General features: G+C 41.5%; 2 protein-coding genes across 2 annotated transcripts in view; one reads left to right on the forward strand and one right to left on the reverse strand.

Annotated features, from left to right (window-relative positions):
- The window catches only part of SMIM17 (small integral membrane protein 17), a 77,552-nt gene that overhangs the window by 50,836 nt on the left and 9,615 nt on the right, over window positions 1-17,101 (forward strand). The window lies entirely within an intron of this gene.
- On the reverse strand, window positions 1,768-15,877 carry ZNF471 (zinc finger protein 471). Its single transcript, XM_082436326.1, has 5 exons — window positions 15,836-15,877; window positions 13,785-13,876; window positions 9,724-9,850; window positions 7,528-7,623; window positions 1,768-4,618 (listed from the first exon to the last, which is right to left on the reverse strand). The coding sequence occupies exons 2-5, from the start codon at window positions 13,815-13,817 to the stop codon at window positions 2,598-2,600; spliced, it is 2,277 nt and encodes a 758-aa protein (XP_082292452.1). The 5' UTR covers window positions 13,818-13,876; window positions 15,836-15,877; the 3' UTR covers window positions 1,768-2,597.

A 17,101-nucleotide genomic window follows, 5' to 3' on the forward strand; every position in this document is an offset into this window, starting at 1 on the left:
TGCACCACAACTACTGAAGCCCGCATGCCCTAGAGTCCATGCACCACAACTACTGAGCCCATGCGCTGCCACTACTGAAGCCCTTGTGCCTAGAGCCTTTGCTCTGCAACGAGAAGCCACCACAACGAGAAGCCAACGCACCACAACAAAGACTAGCCCCCGCTCGCTGCAACTAGAGAAAGCCCGTGCACAGCAACAAAGACCCAACACAGCCAAAAATAAATTAAATACATAAATAAATAAATAAATACATAAATAAATAAATAAATAAATAAAATGAAAACAAAATGCTGGTGGGAAACAACCTAGAAAGAACATGAAACAGGTCAGCTCTAGCAAGCAGAGCAGCAGGAACTCAGGAGCCATCTTAAAATTGTGGCCAAAGGATGACTCATATTCAGCTTCCTCCTGAGTCCCAAAGAGAGAGTATATGATTGGATTAAAGTGAACTGTGTACAGCTGGCAACACAAACAAAACCTCAGTGAATGACATCAGAACAGCCCAACCAACACAGCTGGGGGAAGGAGTCTGTATTTGTGTATGGATGGTTTCTATTTGTATTGTAGACAAAAACAACACATTTCATAATTTTAACTTTAAAAAGTTTATGTGCTTATAACTATGCCATCATATTACATAGTTATGAAAATTACATTCTCAATAAACTACAAAGCATTGTTTTGTGAGCATAGAGATCCACCTCATCCTTTCCAGTGACTGCTTAATAATCTACTGAAGTGATTTTCCACAATTAAGTAACCAATTTACTACTGCTGGACATTTAAACCGTTCCAAGTTTTTCACAATTCTGTACTGAATGTGCTTATGCATCTATATTTCTGCACCTGTGCTTTTCGAGAAGATAAATTCCTAGATGTAGAATTGCAGCAGTGATTAATTACATTTTAAATACTGACAGGTCACACCATATTGCCTTCTAAAATGGCTTTCCACCTATTTACCCTCCCAATGTAATATAATAATATGGTTTCTCACATCTGCAACAGTACGGATATTATCCATAAAATGTGTCCTGGTTTATGTTGGTGGTGAGGACTTTTAAAATTTCCATTTATCTGATCATTAGTGCAATTGAGATCCTCCTTTAACTGTTTTAATTTCTTCATTTAAGAGTTGCTGTTATACTGTGTATCTCATCTTATCAGACTTTGTCAGACTGTGTATCTTACCTTATCCTTGCTGCTTTCCAACAGCCCTTTTTTAAGGGCTATATGCTTCGTAATATATGGTTAAAATATATCTCAGTCTGTCATGTGCCTTTTAACTTTGAATACAGTGTCTTATACCGTGGAAAAGTTTAAATTTTTTACATGGTCCTATCACTCTGTCTCTTTTCATGACTTCTGGACTCTGTGTCCTGCTTACCAAAGCCTTCCTGAACTCAAAGGGATAGAAATATTCTACATTCTCTTCTAGAATCTTAATATTGTTTCCTATTACATCTTTAATCATATTGAATGAACTTCTCTGTAAGGGGTGAAATGTGGATCTGACCTTATTTCCAGTTGGATAACTGTCAAGCATCATTTAAGTAATCCATCTCTCCCCCTGACACATCAAAAATAATTACTTTTGCAATAAACTAAATTCATGGGTATACGATCTTTTTCAAAAATTTCCTTGTGATGCTTTCCTATTTACCATTCGACATGATTTTCAGAACAAAACTGTCAATGTAAAGATACCCTATAGGGATTGTGACCGGAATTGACTGTATAAACATGTTCACAATATTGAAACTTCCATCTAGAAACACAGATCTCCATTTATTCAGAACCTCTATTCTCCTTAACAGAGGTTAGTAATTTCCTTCCTATATATAAAACCATGAGTAAATTCATCTATAATTTTTTTTCTTCTGGGTTTGATATTAGGGTTGAATTAGCCTCATGAAAGAAGTATTCCAAATACTGCAAAATAATCCATTTCAATTATTTTTTCTACACTCTAGAACAGCTTAATTATGATTCCTTGAAGGTTTAGAATTAACCTGTTAACCCAGGTGTCTTAGAAGAGGGCTACACTATTCAAGTTCTCTGTTTCTTCCATTTTAAATATTAGGAATTTTTACTTTCTGCCTTGAAAAAATATAGTCTTACAGTCTTCCCAGTAAATTCTAGTTCTTTTGTTCCAGTCTTATCCAGAGTTCTAGACATTCCCTAAAACATATTCTATGTATCAGGTCACACTGAATTTCCTCACCAACAAAGGAACACAGCCTTATTTTGTGGTGATCTCAAGCTTTAAACATACTACTCATGCTAATCCTCATCATCCACATTGTTTCACTTCCAAAATTGTTATGATCTCCAAGTACATATACTGCCTTCCAGAGTTCATTGTTTAAAAATAACTTTCAGGCAGACTCTGAAGGATACTGAGCTAATATTATGGAGCACTTAGTCTGGATCAGGCACTGTGCTGAGCACTTTGTATGCATCAAGTAGTTCAAAATTTCATAGCAAGGGTTTTAAGGGAGTCATAAAATTACATTTACATTTTGAAAAGACCACTGTGGCAGTAGTGTGAAGAATGAACTTGAAGGGGACAAAAGAGGATGCAAGGAGACCAGTTATTAGACAATTGGAATAGTCCAGGTGAAATGACAGTGTTTTGGACTAGGGCAACGAGAATGGAAAGATGTGGATGAATTCCAAAAATATTCAGCAGACATATCGACAGGACTTGGTGACACAGAGGGTGAGGAAGAGCTGGGGGCCCGAGATGACTCTACAGCATGAATTTTCTGATGATGAGTAAGGTGCGCATTTTGTCTGAAGACCTTTCTGCATTCCTTACATTCGTAAGATCTCTCTCCAGTGTGGATTCTTCTATGTAGATTAAGGTGTCCAATCTGGCTGAAGGTTTTCCTACATTCCTTACACTGATACGGTTTTTCTCCAGAGTGAATTCTCTGATGAACGGTAAGGGATTGCCGATGGCTAAAGGCTTTACCGCACACGCTACATTCATAAGGTTTCTCCCCCGTATGACATCTTTGATGACAAATGAGCGACGATTTTGTTCTGAATGCCTTCTCACAGTCAACACATTCGTAGGGCCTTTGGCCAGTGTGAAGTCTCCGATGCTGAGAGCGGGATGAGCTATCACTAAAGGCCTTCCCACATTCAGTACATTTATAGGGTTTCTCTCCCGTGTGAACTCTCTGATGTTGAATAAGGCGGGTAGTCTGGCTGAAGGCTTTCCCACATTCAGTACATTCATAAGGTTTCTCTCCGGTATGAATTTTATGATGCTGTGCGAGGTGTGCTCTCTGGTTGAAAGCTTTGCCACATTCCTTACATTCATAAGGTTTCTCTCCAGTATGAATTCTCTGATGAGTAGCCAGCTGTGAACTGATGCTAAAAGCTTTTCCACATTCTTTACATTCATAGGGTTTTTCGCCAGTATGAATCCTCAGGTGACTAGCAAGGTGTATGCTCTGCCTAAAGGCTTTCCCACATTCCCTGCATTCATAAGGCTTCTCTCCAGAATGCACTCTTTGGTGCTGAGTGAGTGAGGCATGATGGCTAAAGGCTTTCCCACAGATATCACATTCATACGGTTTCTCTCCTGTGTGAATTCTCTGATGGACAGTCAGGGATGAGCCATAGCTGAAGGTTTTTCCACACACCTTACATTTGTAGGGTTTCTCTCCAGTATGAATTCTCCTATGCTGAATAAGTCCTATGTGATCACTGAAGGCTTTCCCACAGTCGATGCAGTCAAAGGGTTTCTCCCCAGTGTGATAATACCTCCAGTGACGGATAAGGGATGTGTTCTGCCTAAAGGCTTTCCCACATTCAATACATACATAGGGTCTTTTGCCAGTGTGACATCTCTGATGTCGTGCAAAGGATGAGCCATCACTGAAGGCCTTTCCACATTCCTTACATTTATAGGGCTTCTCTCCAGTATGAATTCTCTGATGCTGAGCAAGGTGTGCAGGCTGGCTGAAGGCTTTTCTACACTCCTTACATTTATATGGTTTTTCTCCAGTATGAATTCTTTGATGTTGAATAAGGTGAACATTTTGGCTGAAGGCTTTCCTACATTCCTTACATTCAAACAGTTTCTCTCCAGTATGTATTCTGTGGTGCTGGGCAAGGTGTTGACTCTGGTTGAAGGCTTTCCCACATTCCTTACACTCATACGGTTTCTCTCCAGTATGAATTCTCTGATGAACAGTAAGGGATGAGCTCTGGGTGAAGGTCTTCTCACATTCATTACATTTAAAAAGTTTCTTTCCTGCATAGACTTTCTTGTGTTTTATTACCATGGAATTTTTGGAAAAGCTTTTTTTATCTGACTTGTGATTATAAATATTCTCTTCTGTATTGTCTAGTGGGACAAATTTCCCAGATTTGTTATATTTGTGGTCTATTTCCACTGTAAGGGTTTCTTTATGAGTGATTGTTTCTTGCCTGATAAATGTCTCTTGGCTTAACAACTGCCTCTCAAAAAGATCTTCACCTTTCCAGTCTTCTCCAAAAGTGGGACACTCAAGTCCATAGCTTATAATTCTCTCCATTAATACATCATCACACACAAACTGCTTCAGAGGTAATTCTTGTGTCTCATATACAGATTCCCAATCTGAAAGATCCAAAAAAGCAAATGTTTCCTTTATCATGGGCTATAACAAAGGAAACATTTAACACGGAAAAGGTGAATTGAAAATAATGAATCCCACAAAATGTATGATACACAGGCATGTCAACTGAACAAATATGCAAGCAGACCCCAGAGAATGAGACCTCATAGAGGAACATGGAAAAGGTGATTTAGAAAATTAAATGTAGGATAACAAAGTCCTGAAGTAGTAATGCAACGGTAATAATATGTTATGCCTATATGAACATAACAGGCTATAAATGAAACTCTTCCTCTATTCTTTCCCACTTCTGGGAGACTTGCATATATAGCTAGGCTAACTTTGTTTAAAAACCAATATCATCACATACCTACTACCGCTCAAAAATCTCTGTAGATTCCCAGAAATCACAAATACCTTGTGCTTTGTGACTTCCCTTGGGATTTAGGTAAAATCCTAGAGTCATCTCTTCATAATCAGAAAATAGTGTCCCTATGAACCATTTCCATGTGCCTTAATACAGTAAACTCTCTTCACTTCTCATAGATTCCTGAACTTCAGGCTGCATATTAAGGGATTTTTCCATTCACCTTCTCACTTTCACCAGGAAAAGTGGAAAGTAGGAAAAGTGTCACATCTTAATAGGGTTTTGCCATGTGTCTTTTTGTAGAAACTAGTCTTACAGCGATATGTGGGTTGGTATCACTATTATTAATCACGTTCTTATTTCCTGCCACATAAGTACCTGTCTTGCCTTGTGAGCTAGCATATAAGCTTTGGGGAAGGACTAGATGAGCCTTACACACTACTACCAAGTCACTTAACATGCATCACAGAAACTCAGGCATATATAAGAAATTCTCGATAAATCTATAAAGAAGAAATTTGTATTGAAGAGGTGACACTAAGAGAAAACTTTAGGGGAGAGGTGATATCAAGAAAGGGCAAAGGAGAAAGTGCTTCCCTTTCCCATCTTGTCCAGAGCAAATTATGGACTAATCCAATGCTCCCTAAATAGTTTTCTATTACATGTCAAGCATTAGGAACACTAGAGTGATTAGACAGTTGTTCTTAAGAAGTACAGAAAGTGATTAGGAAGACAAGGCCAACAAAGGAAGTAATCTGAGAAGAAGAAAATATGGAATATCAAATGCGAACCCATGTGGTAAAAAAGTAAAATTGGTATAAAAGTTCAGAGATGGGAAGGATCAAATCTACCAGAGAAGTTAAGAAAGACTCTGAGGTGTTAACAAGCTTCCTACCCCAGGTCATCTGTGGTATCAGGAACACCCAAGCTTCAAGAATTCTAGAACTGAGGCCATAAGAGTTCAGTGAACCAATCACCTACAGTTTTTCTTACATAGATGGGCTGAGGGGAGTAATACTAGAAAGAGAAAAACAAACCTGATGGCATCATCTACTCCTCCCTCAAATTCTTTCTTGTCTGTGAAGGCTGCATTCATCTCCAGCCTTGCATGGAGAGTCGTAGTTGTCCATTATCTTTTTGGCTTTTCTCAACACACATGCTGAGATATCTTAGTCACTGAATTATACTTACATCTATACTGTGACTCAACATCCCAGCAGATTTACAGGCTTTATCCCCTTTCCCTCATCCTCCATCTATTCTTCACATGGCCAATTATTACCTCTTATCAGGAAAGTTCCTCTTTCTCTTTTCCTATTTAAGGCAGACGGCAGCTTCCTACATAACCAAAGTATAAAGTGTGTCTAAGCACAGCTTATTTCCCTCCTAATATTTGGGTATTTGGAGGATCCTGGAAGTCTAGGGTCCAAATCATCTCCAACTGTAAAGATCAAATACTGTTATAGAAGTGAAAAGAGAATTTCATAAAGGCATAATTATCACGTGTGATCCCAATATTCCCTTGTGTTTGTGAACTTTTGGTTCATTGGGGGAGGCAGAAAATAAGCATGTACACCAGAAAAAAGTTAATTATAGGCTCTCCTAAGTGTTACAAAGAAAATAAACAGTGGCTTAGTAGAGAGTAATTGGGTTGGAAAAGGGAAAAGTTCACTATACAATGTGGTTAGGGACGGCCTCCAGTGAGATGATTTTTGAGCTCTGGCCTGATAGCCAAGCATGGACAGAGAGCTGACAGAGGAGTCTTCTAGGCAGAGAAAATAGGAAATTCAAAAGCCTGAGTCAGTAAAGAGCTTGATGAGTTCAGAAAAGGTGACCATTGGGCTAGAGCAGTGCTTTTCAACTGCATGTCAGGCACTCATTGATAATGACATTTGTAAGACACATGGCACTGCTTATGATCCAGAGGCAACCAGACTTGGAACTCAGACTGCTGCTAGCCCCATGTGGTCTTCCAAGCTTAGAGACTCAGGATCTTGGCATACCAGTAACAAACTTGGAACATACCTGTATACCTTGCATAGTTTAGAAAACTCTGGGCTAAAGTATAGTGAAAAAACTAAAAAGTGATCGAAGATAGGGTTGAAGAAGTAGGAAGGAGCTGGTTACATAGGGGCTGGTGGGGTTTGGATTTTTCCTATTTGCAACAGGAAAGCAAAAAAAGATTTAAGCAGCAGGGTATGTTATGATTTTAGGTAGCATCTAATTTTAGAGGTAAGCAAAGACGTAAGAAGGAGAGAAGCTTATATAAGTCTGTATGGCAAAAGAAAAGAGGATGGGAAGGAGCTGGATAAAGATTTTTGCAGAATGAGTTATTAGAGAGAAGAGAGTCAAGTAGAAGAGAAGATATTTGGGGAGCCCATGCTAAGTAGTCAAGTTTCAGTTTTCTCCCAGGCTTGAGTCAAGGCGGCGTGACTCAAGACTTGAGAAGTTTCTAAGAGCATAAGAAAGCAGGAAGTATCACCTTGGAAAATGGCTGAGCCATTACCTAGAAAGAATTCCCCTATCTGGTTCTTCCACACTCACCTGGGAATGGGGTTCTTCTCATCTCACTCTTCATCTCCCAAGGCTCTTTCCCTTGCTCCAATAAGGAGATGACATATGGCTTAGAGATACAAAGTCCTGCATACAAAAATTGATATGAAAATTGGCCATGTTTTGGGCATTTCAGCTGGTTCCTTAATTCTGATGGAATGACATTACAGGAATGAATAGATCAAGGGGTGACAGACTATATAAAGCTTTTGGCATAGTTTAGTGGGACTGCCAACAGTCAATTCTATAAAAGTTAAACCATTTTCTAAGGGGCCGGGGCAGAAATTCAGCCCAGCATTTTCGGAGGATCATCAGACAGCAGTTAAGTGAGGTAATACAAAGGGCCCCTAGAGGACAGGGGGTTCGACCCCTGGTCAGGGAACTAAGATCCCACATGCTGCGGGGCAACTAAGCCCGCTCGCCACAACTACTGAGCTTGTAAGCCTCAACTAGAGAGGCTGCATGCCACAAACTACAGAGCCCATGCGCTCTGGAACCCACATGCCACAACTACAGAGCCCACACACCCTGGAGCCTGCGTGCCACAACTAGAGAGAGAAAACCCGCACGCCACAACTAGAGTGAAGCCTGTGCGCCGCAATGAAGAGCCCACACACCTCAACGAAGATCCCACGTGCCACAACTAAGACCTTACGCAGCCAAAATAAAATAAATAAATAATAAATCTTTTTTTTAAAAAAAGGGGGCCCCTAGAGACAGTTTGGAGTTTGAGTCAGGTTAACTGCCTGATTAAAAAAAAAAAAAAATCAATATTCTTCAGAAGAATATAACAGAATCCAGAGTTTCTACAATGCATTATTTACAGTGTCCAGGATAAAATCCAAAATTACTACATAAAAGGAAGAAAAAAAGAATCAGACTCAGAAAAAAAGACAATTAATGGAGACCTAACCTGTGATAACACAGGACTGATAACACAGAATCAGTAGACTAGGATTTTAAAACAGTTAAAATATCTATATTCAAGAATGTAAAGGAAAATATGCTTGTAATTTCTCAGCAGCAAAACAGAAATTATAAAAAAGAACCAAGTAAAAAGTCTAGAATTGAAAAATACAGTATCTGAAATACAAAAATTCTCTAGATGGGCTTAACAAGACATTGAAGAAGACATGGAAGGAATCAGTGAACTTGAAGAAACAACAATAGAAATTATCTAATAAATCAATAGAAAAAATTAGTTGAAGAAATAATGGCCAAAAATGTCTCAAATTTGGTGAAAGACATATTTAGTTTCAAGAAGTTCAGTGAACCACAAGCAGGTTAAAAGGGGCCTCTAGGCTGAAGCCCACGCGCCTAGAGCCCGTGCTCTGCAACAAGAGAAGCTGCCGCAGTGAGAAGACCAGGCACCGCAACGAAGAGTAGCCCCCGCTCGCTGCAGCTAGAGAAAGCCCAAGCACAGCAACAAAGATCCAATGCCGCCAAAGATAAACAAATAAATAAATGTAAAAAAAAGGGGGGCCTCTAGGAACTTTGCTGGTGGTCCAGTGGTTAAGACTCCACCCTTCCAATGCAGGGGGTGTGGGTTCAATCCCCAGCTGGGGAACTAGGATCCCTCATGCCATGCAGCACAGCCAAAAAAATAGTAATATAATAAAAAATAAAGACAAAACACCCTCCTTGGGGAAAATGAGGGAAAAAAGGGGGGGGGGCTGGCCTCTAGACAACAGAAAGCTAATCCAGCCAATGGTGGGCCCCAGGGCTGAGAAGGGTCCATTTTAGTTTCCCTAAGAACATCTGAAGCAATTTTCATAGTTTGTGCCTTGCTAGTTCATTTATTGCAAGTTAATAAAAATATACAGATTTTAAAGCAATAGTCTGAATTTTTAACAATCCAGCTATACTCTTTGTGAACTTTGTTACGGTGGTAACAATACCATAGGACAGAGGAAACAAGGCAGCACAGGAGACCAGTGAGAGTCACATCACATCCTGTTCCCAACTGACTAAAGGGCACACTCATGAAGTATCTGATACACACCAAATTCACTTATTAAATCTGAAATTTTCATCAGTTCCTGAATATCCTCTTTGTTTCCCAGATTCAATTCTGACCTACACACAGTAAAAAAAAAAAAAGTTTCAATAATTAAAAAAAAACAAAAAAAAAAACGTAAAGAGTCCCTAAGGGTAATTCTGAACTATGAGAGGGGAAAAAATCCTCACCCACTGATACCAGGCTCTGATAGTTCTCCAACATCATACTCCTGTATAAACTCCTCTGAGCAGGGTTCAGCCATTCCCATTCCTCCTGGGAAAAGTCTATTGCTACATCCTTGAATGTCAACAAGTCCTGAAATGACACAAAGACATTCTTGATCAACCAATGCTCATGTCCACACATGACTTCGAGTTGAAGTGTTAAGCTGTCCCTACTTTATGTGAGAAATAGCCCTTAGAGAAAAAAAAAAAAAACTTAAACATATAATATTAAATGCTAACCTAAAATAGTACTTATTGAACTAAAATGCTAACCTAAAATGCTAAACTGCATTGTATATGATGGTGCTAATCCATTTCTCAGCATGGGGAAATACGGACAGGTGGCCACAGGGCAGTAAACAAGGGCTTCAAGTAAGGACGTATACCTGTGGTTGAACCTTCAAAAACAGCAAAAAAAGAATATCCAAGTTGACATTTTGTAAATGGTACTCTATGGGATCCTAGTGTTTCAGGGGAAAGAGGCATTGAACTGACATGGCTGGGGTTTTTTTCTTATGTAATAAAAAAATATATTTAGAATGCAATTTTTTTGTGCTGTACCATTAAGAATTAATTAGCATGCCAGGCCATACCAGAGTGACCTGGATAGCAATGTGAGAAATCACCCAGCATAAGACTACAACACATCCAACTTGTGTGCTGAATTTGAGTATAACAAACCAATATATACTTAGACAATATCAAAATGAAATAATTATAATTTTTACTTTCATAAAGACTTAATGTCCAGTTACCATCACCATCAGGTTGAGACAAATTTTTTTTCTTTTTTTTTTAAATTGAGGTATAGTTGATTTACAATAAGTTTCAGGTGTACAACATAGTGATTCACAATTTTTAAAGTTATACTCCATTTGTAGTTATTACAAAATACTGGCTATATTTCCCTGTGTTGTACAATATATCCTTGTGGCTTATTTATTTTATACATAGTAGTTTGTATCTCTTAATTCCGTACCCCTATCTTGCCCCTCCCCCCAGTAACCACTAGTTTGTTCTCTATATCTGTGAGGGTTGTGACAAATTTTTTTAAGTATTACGGGCATTTCATCTTCACATTTATTTCCACTGAAAATAAAAATCTTTGTAATGCTCAGTGTTGTCATTTGCAGCAACATGGATGGAACTAGAGGGTATTATGCTAAGTGAAATAAGTCAGACAAAGAAAGACAAATACTGTATGATCTCACTTATACGTGGAATCTAAGAAACAAAACAGAAACAGACTTTGTATAGATTCAGAGAGCAAACTGGTAGTTGCCAGAGAAGAGGGGAGTACAGTATGGAAAAGTGGAACAAAAAAGAGTAAACTTACAGTGCAGAAACCTGACAAATACTACCTCAACCAGGTAATCAAGGTATAGTAATAAGTCATGTTGATAGTATGAACTCTTGATATATGATGAAAATGGAACTCTGTGATCTTCCTTCTAAAAACACATTACTCCAGTCTAACCAGGAAAAAAACATCAGGTTTGAGAGATGTTCTGCAAAATACCAGAGAACCTCTCAAAACTGACAAGGTCATCAAAAAGAAGGAAGGTATGAGAAACTGTCACAGACAAGGAGACAGAACTACCTAGAAGATAGAACTACTAAATGTATTGTGGTATCCTGGGTAGGATCCTGGAACAGAAAAAGGATATTAAGTAAAAACTAAGGAAATCTGAACAAAGAATGGACTTTACTTAATAATAATGTATCACTATTGGTTCATTAATTTTAACAAATGTCCCATACTAATGTAAGATGTTAGAAACAGGGGAAGCTGAGTGTGATGCATATGGATGCTCCCTGCTATCAGCAAATTTTCTATTATTAAAAAAAAGTTTAATTTTAAAAATCTATTTTAAAAAAGTAAATCCTGTAGGGACTTCCCTGCTTGCCTAATGATTAGGATTCCAGGCTTTCACTGCATGGCCTGGGTTCAATCGCTGGTGGAGGAACTGAGATCCCGCAAGCCACATAGCGCAGCCAAAAAAAAAGTAAACCCTATCAAAAGGAAGACATCAAAGCTTTAAATTATCTCTAAGATTTTTAAATATACAAAGTCCAGCACTTAACTCAAAATAATGAGGCACATAAGACAAAATCAAGAGGAAAAAAAATCAGAAAATAAAAACTCACAGAGGAACTTCCCTGGTGGTGCAGTGGTTAAGAGTCTGCCTGCCAATGCAGGGGACACGGGTTCAAGCCCTGGTCTGGGAAGATCCCACACGCCGTGAAGCAACTAAGCCCGTGCGCCACAACTACTGAGCCTGCGCTCTAGAGCCCGTGAGCCACAACTACTGAAGCCCGCGCGCCTAGAGCCCGTGCTCTGCAACAAAGAGAAGCCACCGCAATGAGAAGCCCGAGCACCGCAAGGAAGAGTAGCCCCCGCTCGCGGCAACTAGAGAAGGCCCCCGCGCAGCAACGAAGACCCAGCACAGCCAAAAATAAATTAATTAATTAATTTAAAAAAAAAGAAATACAAATAAAATTGAATGTAGTCTAGCAACAGAATCAAATATATACAGGAATTTAGTGTGAGATAAAGGTGGCATTCCAAATCAATGTGAAAGAGATGAATTATTCAATAAATTGGTCAACTGGACAGGCAACTGGGAAAAAAAAATGAACCTCTGCCTCACTTATCATGATAGGTTAAACATTTAATGTAACAATTTAATGTAAAAGTTTAATTTGAGCCTTACCCTCATAGAAAAATCATAAAAATCAAGTCTAAACTTATCAGAGTCTTAACTGTGAAGGGTAAAACAAATCTTTTAAAAGAAAAATAGGAGAATATCTATATGCCCTAGGGGTAGATAAAGATCTCCTACACAGGACACACAAACAAAGCACTAGCTATGACGGGGAAAAAAAGTGTCTGTGTATGCATAGAAACAGAATGTCCCTGAATGAAATAACAGAAGCTGAGAATAGTTATTGTCTCCTCTTTTTTTTTCCGGGATCTTAGTTCCCCGACCAGGGATGGAACCCGGGCCCCTGCAGTGAAAGCGCTGAGTCCTAACCACTGGACCGCCAGGGAATTCGCAGTTACTGTCTCTTAAGAGAAGAATTGGGAGGCAAGAGAGAGGTTTTACATCTTGAATTTTGTACTATGTACATATATCACCAGTTAAAATTTTTTTTAATTTGCAAAAATTAAATAGGATAAGATTTTTTAGGTGAACAAATGAGGCTGGGAATTCGTACATAAAAAATAAAGGAAAATGTTTAAGAATTTAAGGATATAATCAGAAATTTGGACAAAATTCAGCTAGAGGGATGATTCCTGATGCATTCTAAGGACAGGAGAGGGCTATCCGATGCACATTTAATTTGGAACCCAACTCACTGATACTGAGACACCTTTATTCCATATAACAGAAACCAAATCTTTTCACAAGTGTCAACACTGAATTTAAAATGAAGTGGGGGGGCTTCCCTGGTGGCGCAATGGTTAAGAATCCGCCTGCCAATGCAGGGGACACAGGTTTGAGCCCTGGTCCGGGAAGATCCCACATGCCACGGAGCAACTAAGCCCGTGCACCACGACTACTGAGCCTGTGCTCTAGAGCCCGCAAGCCACAACTACTAAACCCACGTGCCACAACTACTGAAGCCTGCACACCTAGAGCCCATGCTCTGCAACAAGAGACGCCACTGCAATGAGAAGCCCACGCACTGCAACAAAGAGTAGCCCCTGCTCGCCACAACTAGAGAAAGCCTGCGCACAGCAACGAAGACCCAATGCAGCCAAAAATAAATAAATTAAATAAATAAATTTTAAAAAATAAATAAATAAAATGAAGTGGGAAGAAGAGGGGGCTCTATGCCTCATCACACTCAGTTTTATTTACCCATTAGGCAGTCTGAGTTAAGGACAGTGCTCTCTGGGAGAAGTGGGAACCAGGCCCTTAGATAAGACTGTTAATCAGGGAATTTTCAAGAGGAAAGCAGCTTTACAAAGTCCTAAACAGTAAGACTGCCTTTCAAGAAGGAGAAATGAAATAACTAACCTGAGGTATGGCTTTCACTAGTTCAACTGTCATTTTCGCCTTCTTTTCCTGGCTTTTCTCTTGGAGAACAGCACTGTCCTGGAAGGGTAAGGCTGGAGGCAGAAAAAGGAGAGTGAAAAGATGAGGCCTTTGCACTCCCAGAATCACCAGCCTAAAAACTCTATCTTCTCCTTCTTCCTGCCAGCCTTCTTTGCTTCCACTGCCCACATAACTGGGAGATTATGGGCAACCGATGGCAGTTGAGGGGTATAACTTATAACTCTGTTTCTCTTATGCTCAAGGTCCTAAATTTAATCTTTTTTCTAAAAGTTGCTTTCCCATTCTTTGGTCTTATTATGAATAAAAATAATGAGATGTGCTAGGTACTCTGCATAGATTATCTTCTCTCACTTTATTTTAAAAATGATCCCATGAAATAGCTGTTTCCTCTATTTTATATTTTGTAGGTAAAAGTGGACTCTTTCCCTTCCTGTGTCCCTGCTTCATGCTTTGACACAGTCTTCAGTTTGAAAATCTGACTCCTAAATGCCACCAGAGGCCAGGGTGATCCACCTTCTCCTGCCAAGCCCCCAGGGGCTTTGCTTTCCTCTCACCCTGGGACAGTGGATCCTTTAGCACCCAATTCTGCCACCTTCACTCTCATCTCTGTCTTCAAGCCCTCGGTTTCCCCTCCTTTTTGTCACCCAGAACTGAGGGTGTCTCCTGCTTCAGGCAGGAGCTCCAGTCACCCCGCCTCTTGCTTCTCACTGGAGCTCTTGGACTGGGAGCAGGGAATTCTACTCCAGGATCCTTATCCTGGCAACACACAATTCCATAAAGCAACACACACAAAGAAGCCAAAGCTATCAACCTTCCAAGTAGTTTCCCCACACACACCACAGTCACACAGGGCCAGTTACAACCATACAGGGTAACACACAGACACTGGCCCAAGACCTCACATACCTCCTGATCACACAGAGGACACAATCACAAGCACCCAACGGAAGGCACATCATAGGCAGTCACATATATCACAGTCTCAGAGAGGCCATGGGTACAAACACACATGGTGATACACACACATCACACATATACCCCCAATCTTATTCTCTCACACACACCCATGGCTCACTGCCCCTCATCTCTGTCTCACTCACACCCACACTCTCCGCAACCTCACAGAAGCTATATGTGCAAGCCTTGTGGTGACAATCCATGGTTCACAGTCTCTCTCCTACTCACTTTGGTGTCACGCCAACACATCACTAGTTTTCCTCTCTCTCTCTCTCTCACACACACATTCTTAATGGTCTCTGTTTCAGAGACACATGGATTTCTCACACACATAGATACACAAACACTGCAATTGCTACCTTTCTCACACACACACAATACACACCGGGGTCTCTGTCACACTCGGGCACACACGGACTGTCATACAACCTCACACGCCGGACACACACACTCCAGTCTCACACGCTCACACCAACATACTCTCGGTCTCTCACACACACACACATCCGCCCCCACGATCTCTCCCTCTCAGCCTCTCCTGGGGCCCCACACACTTGCTGACCTCTCACACTCGGGCACAGCCGTTTCCCTCACACACACCAACATGCTCTCGGTCTCTCACACTCACAGTCAAGTCTCTCTCTCACACACACACACCCGCCCTCACGATCTCTCCCTCTCAGTCTCTCCCGGGGCCCCACACCTGCTGACCTCTTACACACAGGCACACCCGTTTCTCTCACACCCACACCAACACACTCCGCTCGCACTCTCTCTGGACTTTTCACAGTCCAGTCTTGTCTCTCACACACACGCCGCTCCAGCCGCCCCACAGCCCCGAACCCGGTTCGAGCCGCGGCCTCGGCGCACCCGCGCGGGCCTCTGGGAAATGTAGTCGGTCCGGGAGCGACGGCGCAGCGGCGCCCAGGCCGGGGCTTCACTGCCGGGTCCGAGCCGCCCGCCTCGCCTGCCCTGCCCCGCCCCGCCCTCGGGCTTGGACACCAGACCACCCAAAACAACCCACAGGCCTCCCCCCGGAAGCCAGCCGCACTCACCCGAAGGACTTCGGAGCCGACGCCCGGGAACCGAGTGCGCAGGCGCCGAATCTCCCAGGTGGGCGGGATAAGGGGAGGGGTTAGACTCGAGGGGCGTGGGACGGGGCGTGGCTTAACGGAGAGGGGCGTGTTCTTAGGCTGTTGAGAATGGGAGGCGGAACCTTAGCGTCAGAGCGGGAGTGCCTGCGCAGGTATGTGACTACGCTCGAGGGGCTTGGCCCAGGGTTTCAGCGAAGAGATTATGATCTGGGGTCGGGGCCCAGGATTTCAGGGGCGTGGCGTGACTGGGTGCGAGTGTGCGCAGGCCCGTAGAATGCGCACTCGCCCCTCCCTCGCCTGGAGACCAGAAGCGTTCCTAGTTACGGGGTCTAAGCGAGGTGCGGCGGAGCCGCTGGTGTACTCCTGTGTGTACCTGTGATTTGAAGCTGTCTGTGTCCGTGTGACCGCCGTGTCGCTCCGAGTGCGGCCCTCTGAGCCTGTCTGTGGGAACGTGATTTTCTTTCTGTGCTAAGTTTTATGGCAGCAAGATCAGCGAGGGAACACCGAATGGGCTCTATTACCTCTGTGATAACAGCAAATTAGTACACTTCTCACCTGCAAAATGGGAATGTCGTTATTATCACTGTTCAGAAGCAGTGAATGAGACGCACGTCTTTGGACCAAATCACTGGGATTGAACCCCATTCTGCCCCTGACCAGAGTGTAAATGGTCCGTGGTATGGAAGACTAAGAAAACGGTAAATTAGTAGCTGCCTTGGAAGTTGAAGTAAATAAGGAAAAGCCATTCAGGGGGATATAGCAGAGGAAAAAACCCCCACAAAATCCCCTGACCTCTCAGATCTTACTTTCAAGTGAATGGAAACAGACCACCAAAGAATGAGTAAAATAAATAGTATATAGAATGTTGAAAAGGCTGTGGAGAAAACAGGGAAGAGGAATAGTAGAGGAAATTAGAATATTTATTGTCAAAAAATGAGTAGTCAGGGCACTGCAACCTTTAACCATCATTCAAACTTTCATCCTGAATTTCAACATCGGCTCATTTGGGGAAGGGGGCGGCGGGAGATTCTTTACGTTGAATCTACTGTTATATTCTACCATTTCGTATTCACTTTGTTTGCAGTAACACTTTTATGTAGTCTTTCGGTTTGCATTTTCTCATTTTTCTATTTGAACTCAGAGACGCCTTAAGTATTACCCTCCACCAGTTCTGCCGTGGATATCCAAAATATTCTAAGACCATTTACTGAATAAATAGTCTTATTT

This window comes from Balaenoptera physalus (genome assembly GCF_965194825.1).
Source record: "Balaenoptera physalus genome assembly, chromosome: 19".
Taxonomy (NCBI): Eukaryota; Metazoa; Chordata; class Mammalia; order Artiodactyla; family Balaenopteridae; genus Balaenoptera; species Balaenoptera physalus.

Bases quoted from the DNA above. Each gene is read 5' to 3' on its own strand.
- ZNF471 (XM_082436326.1), bottom strand. From the start codon at position 13,817: ATGACAGTTGAACTAGTGAAAGCCATACCTCAG. The intron at 7,624-9,723 runs GTGAGGATTTTT...TTTTGTATGCAG, and splicing joins TCAGAGCCTGGTATCAGTGG to GACTTTGTATCTCTAAGCCA. The intron at 4,619-7,527 runs GTGAGTGTGGAA...TGGATCTTTCAG, and splicing joins GAGAAGAACCCCATTCCCAG to ATTGGGAATCTGTATATGAG.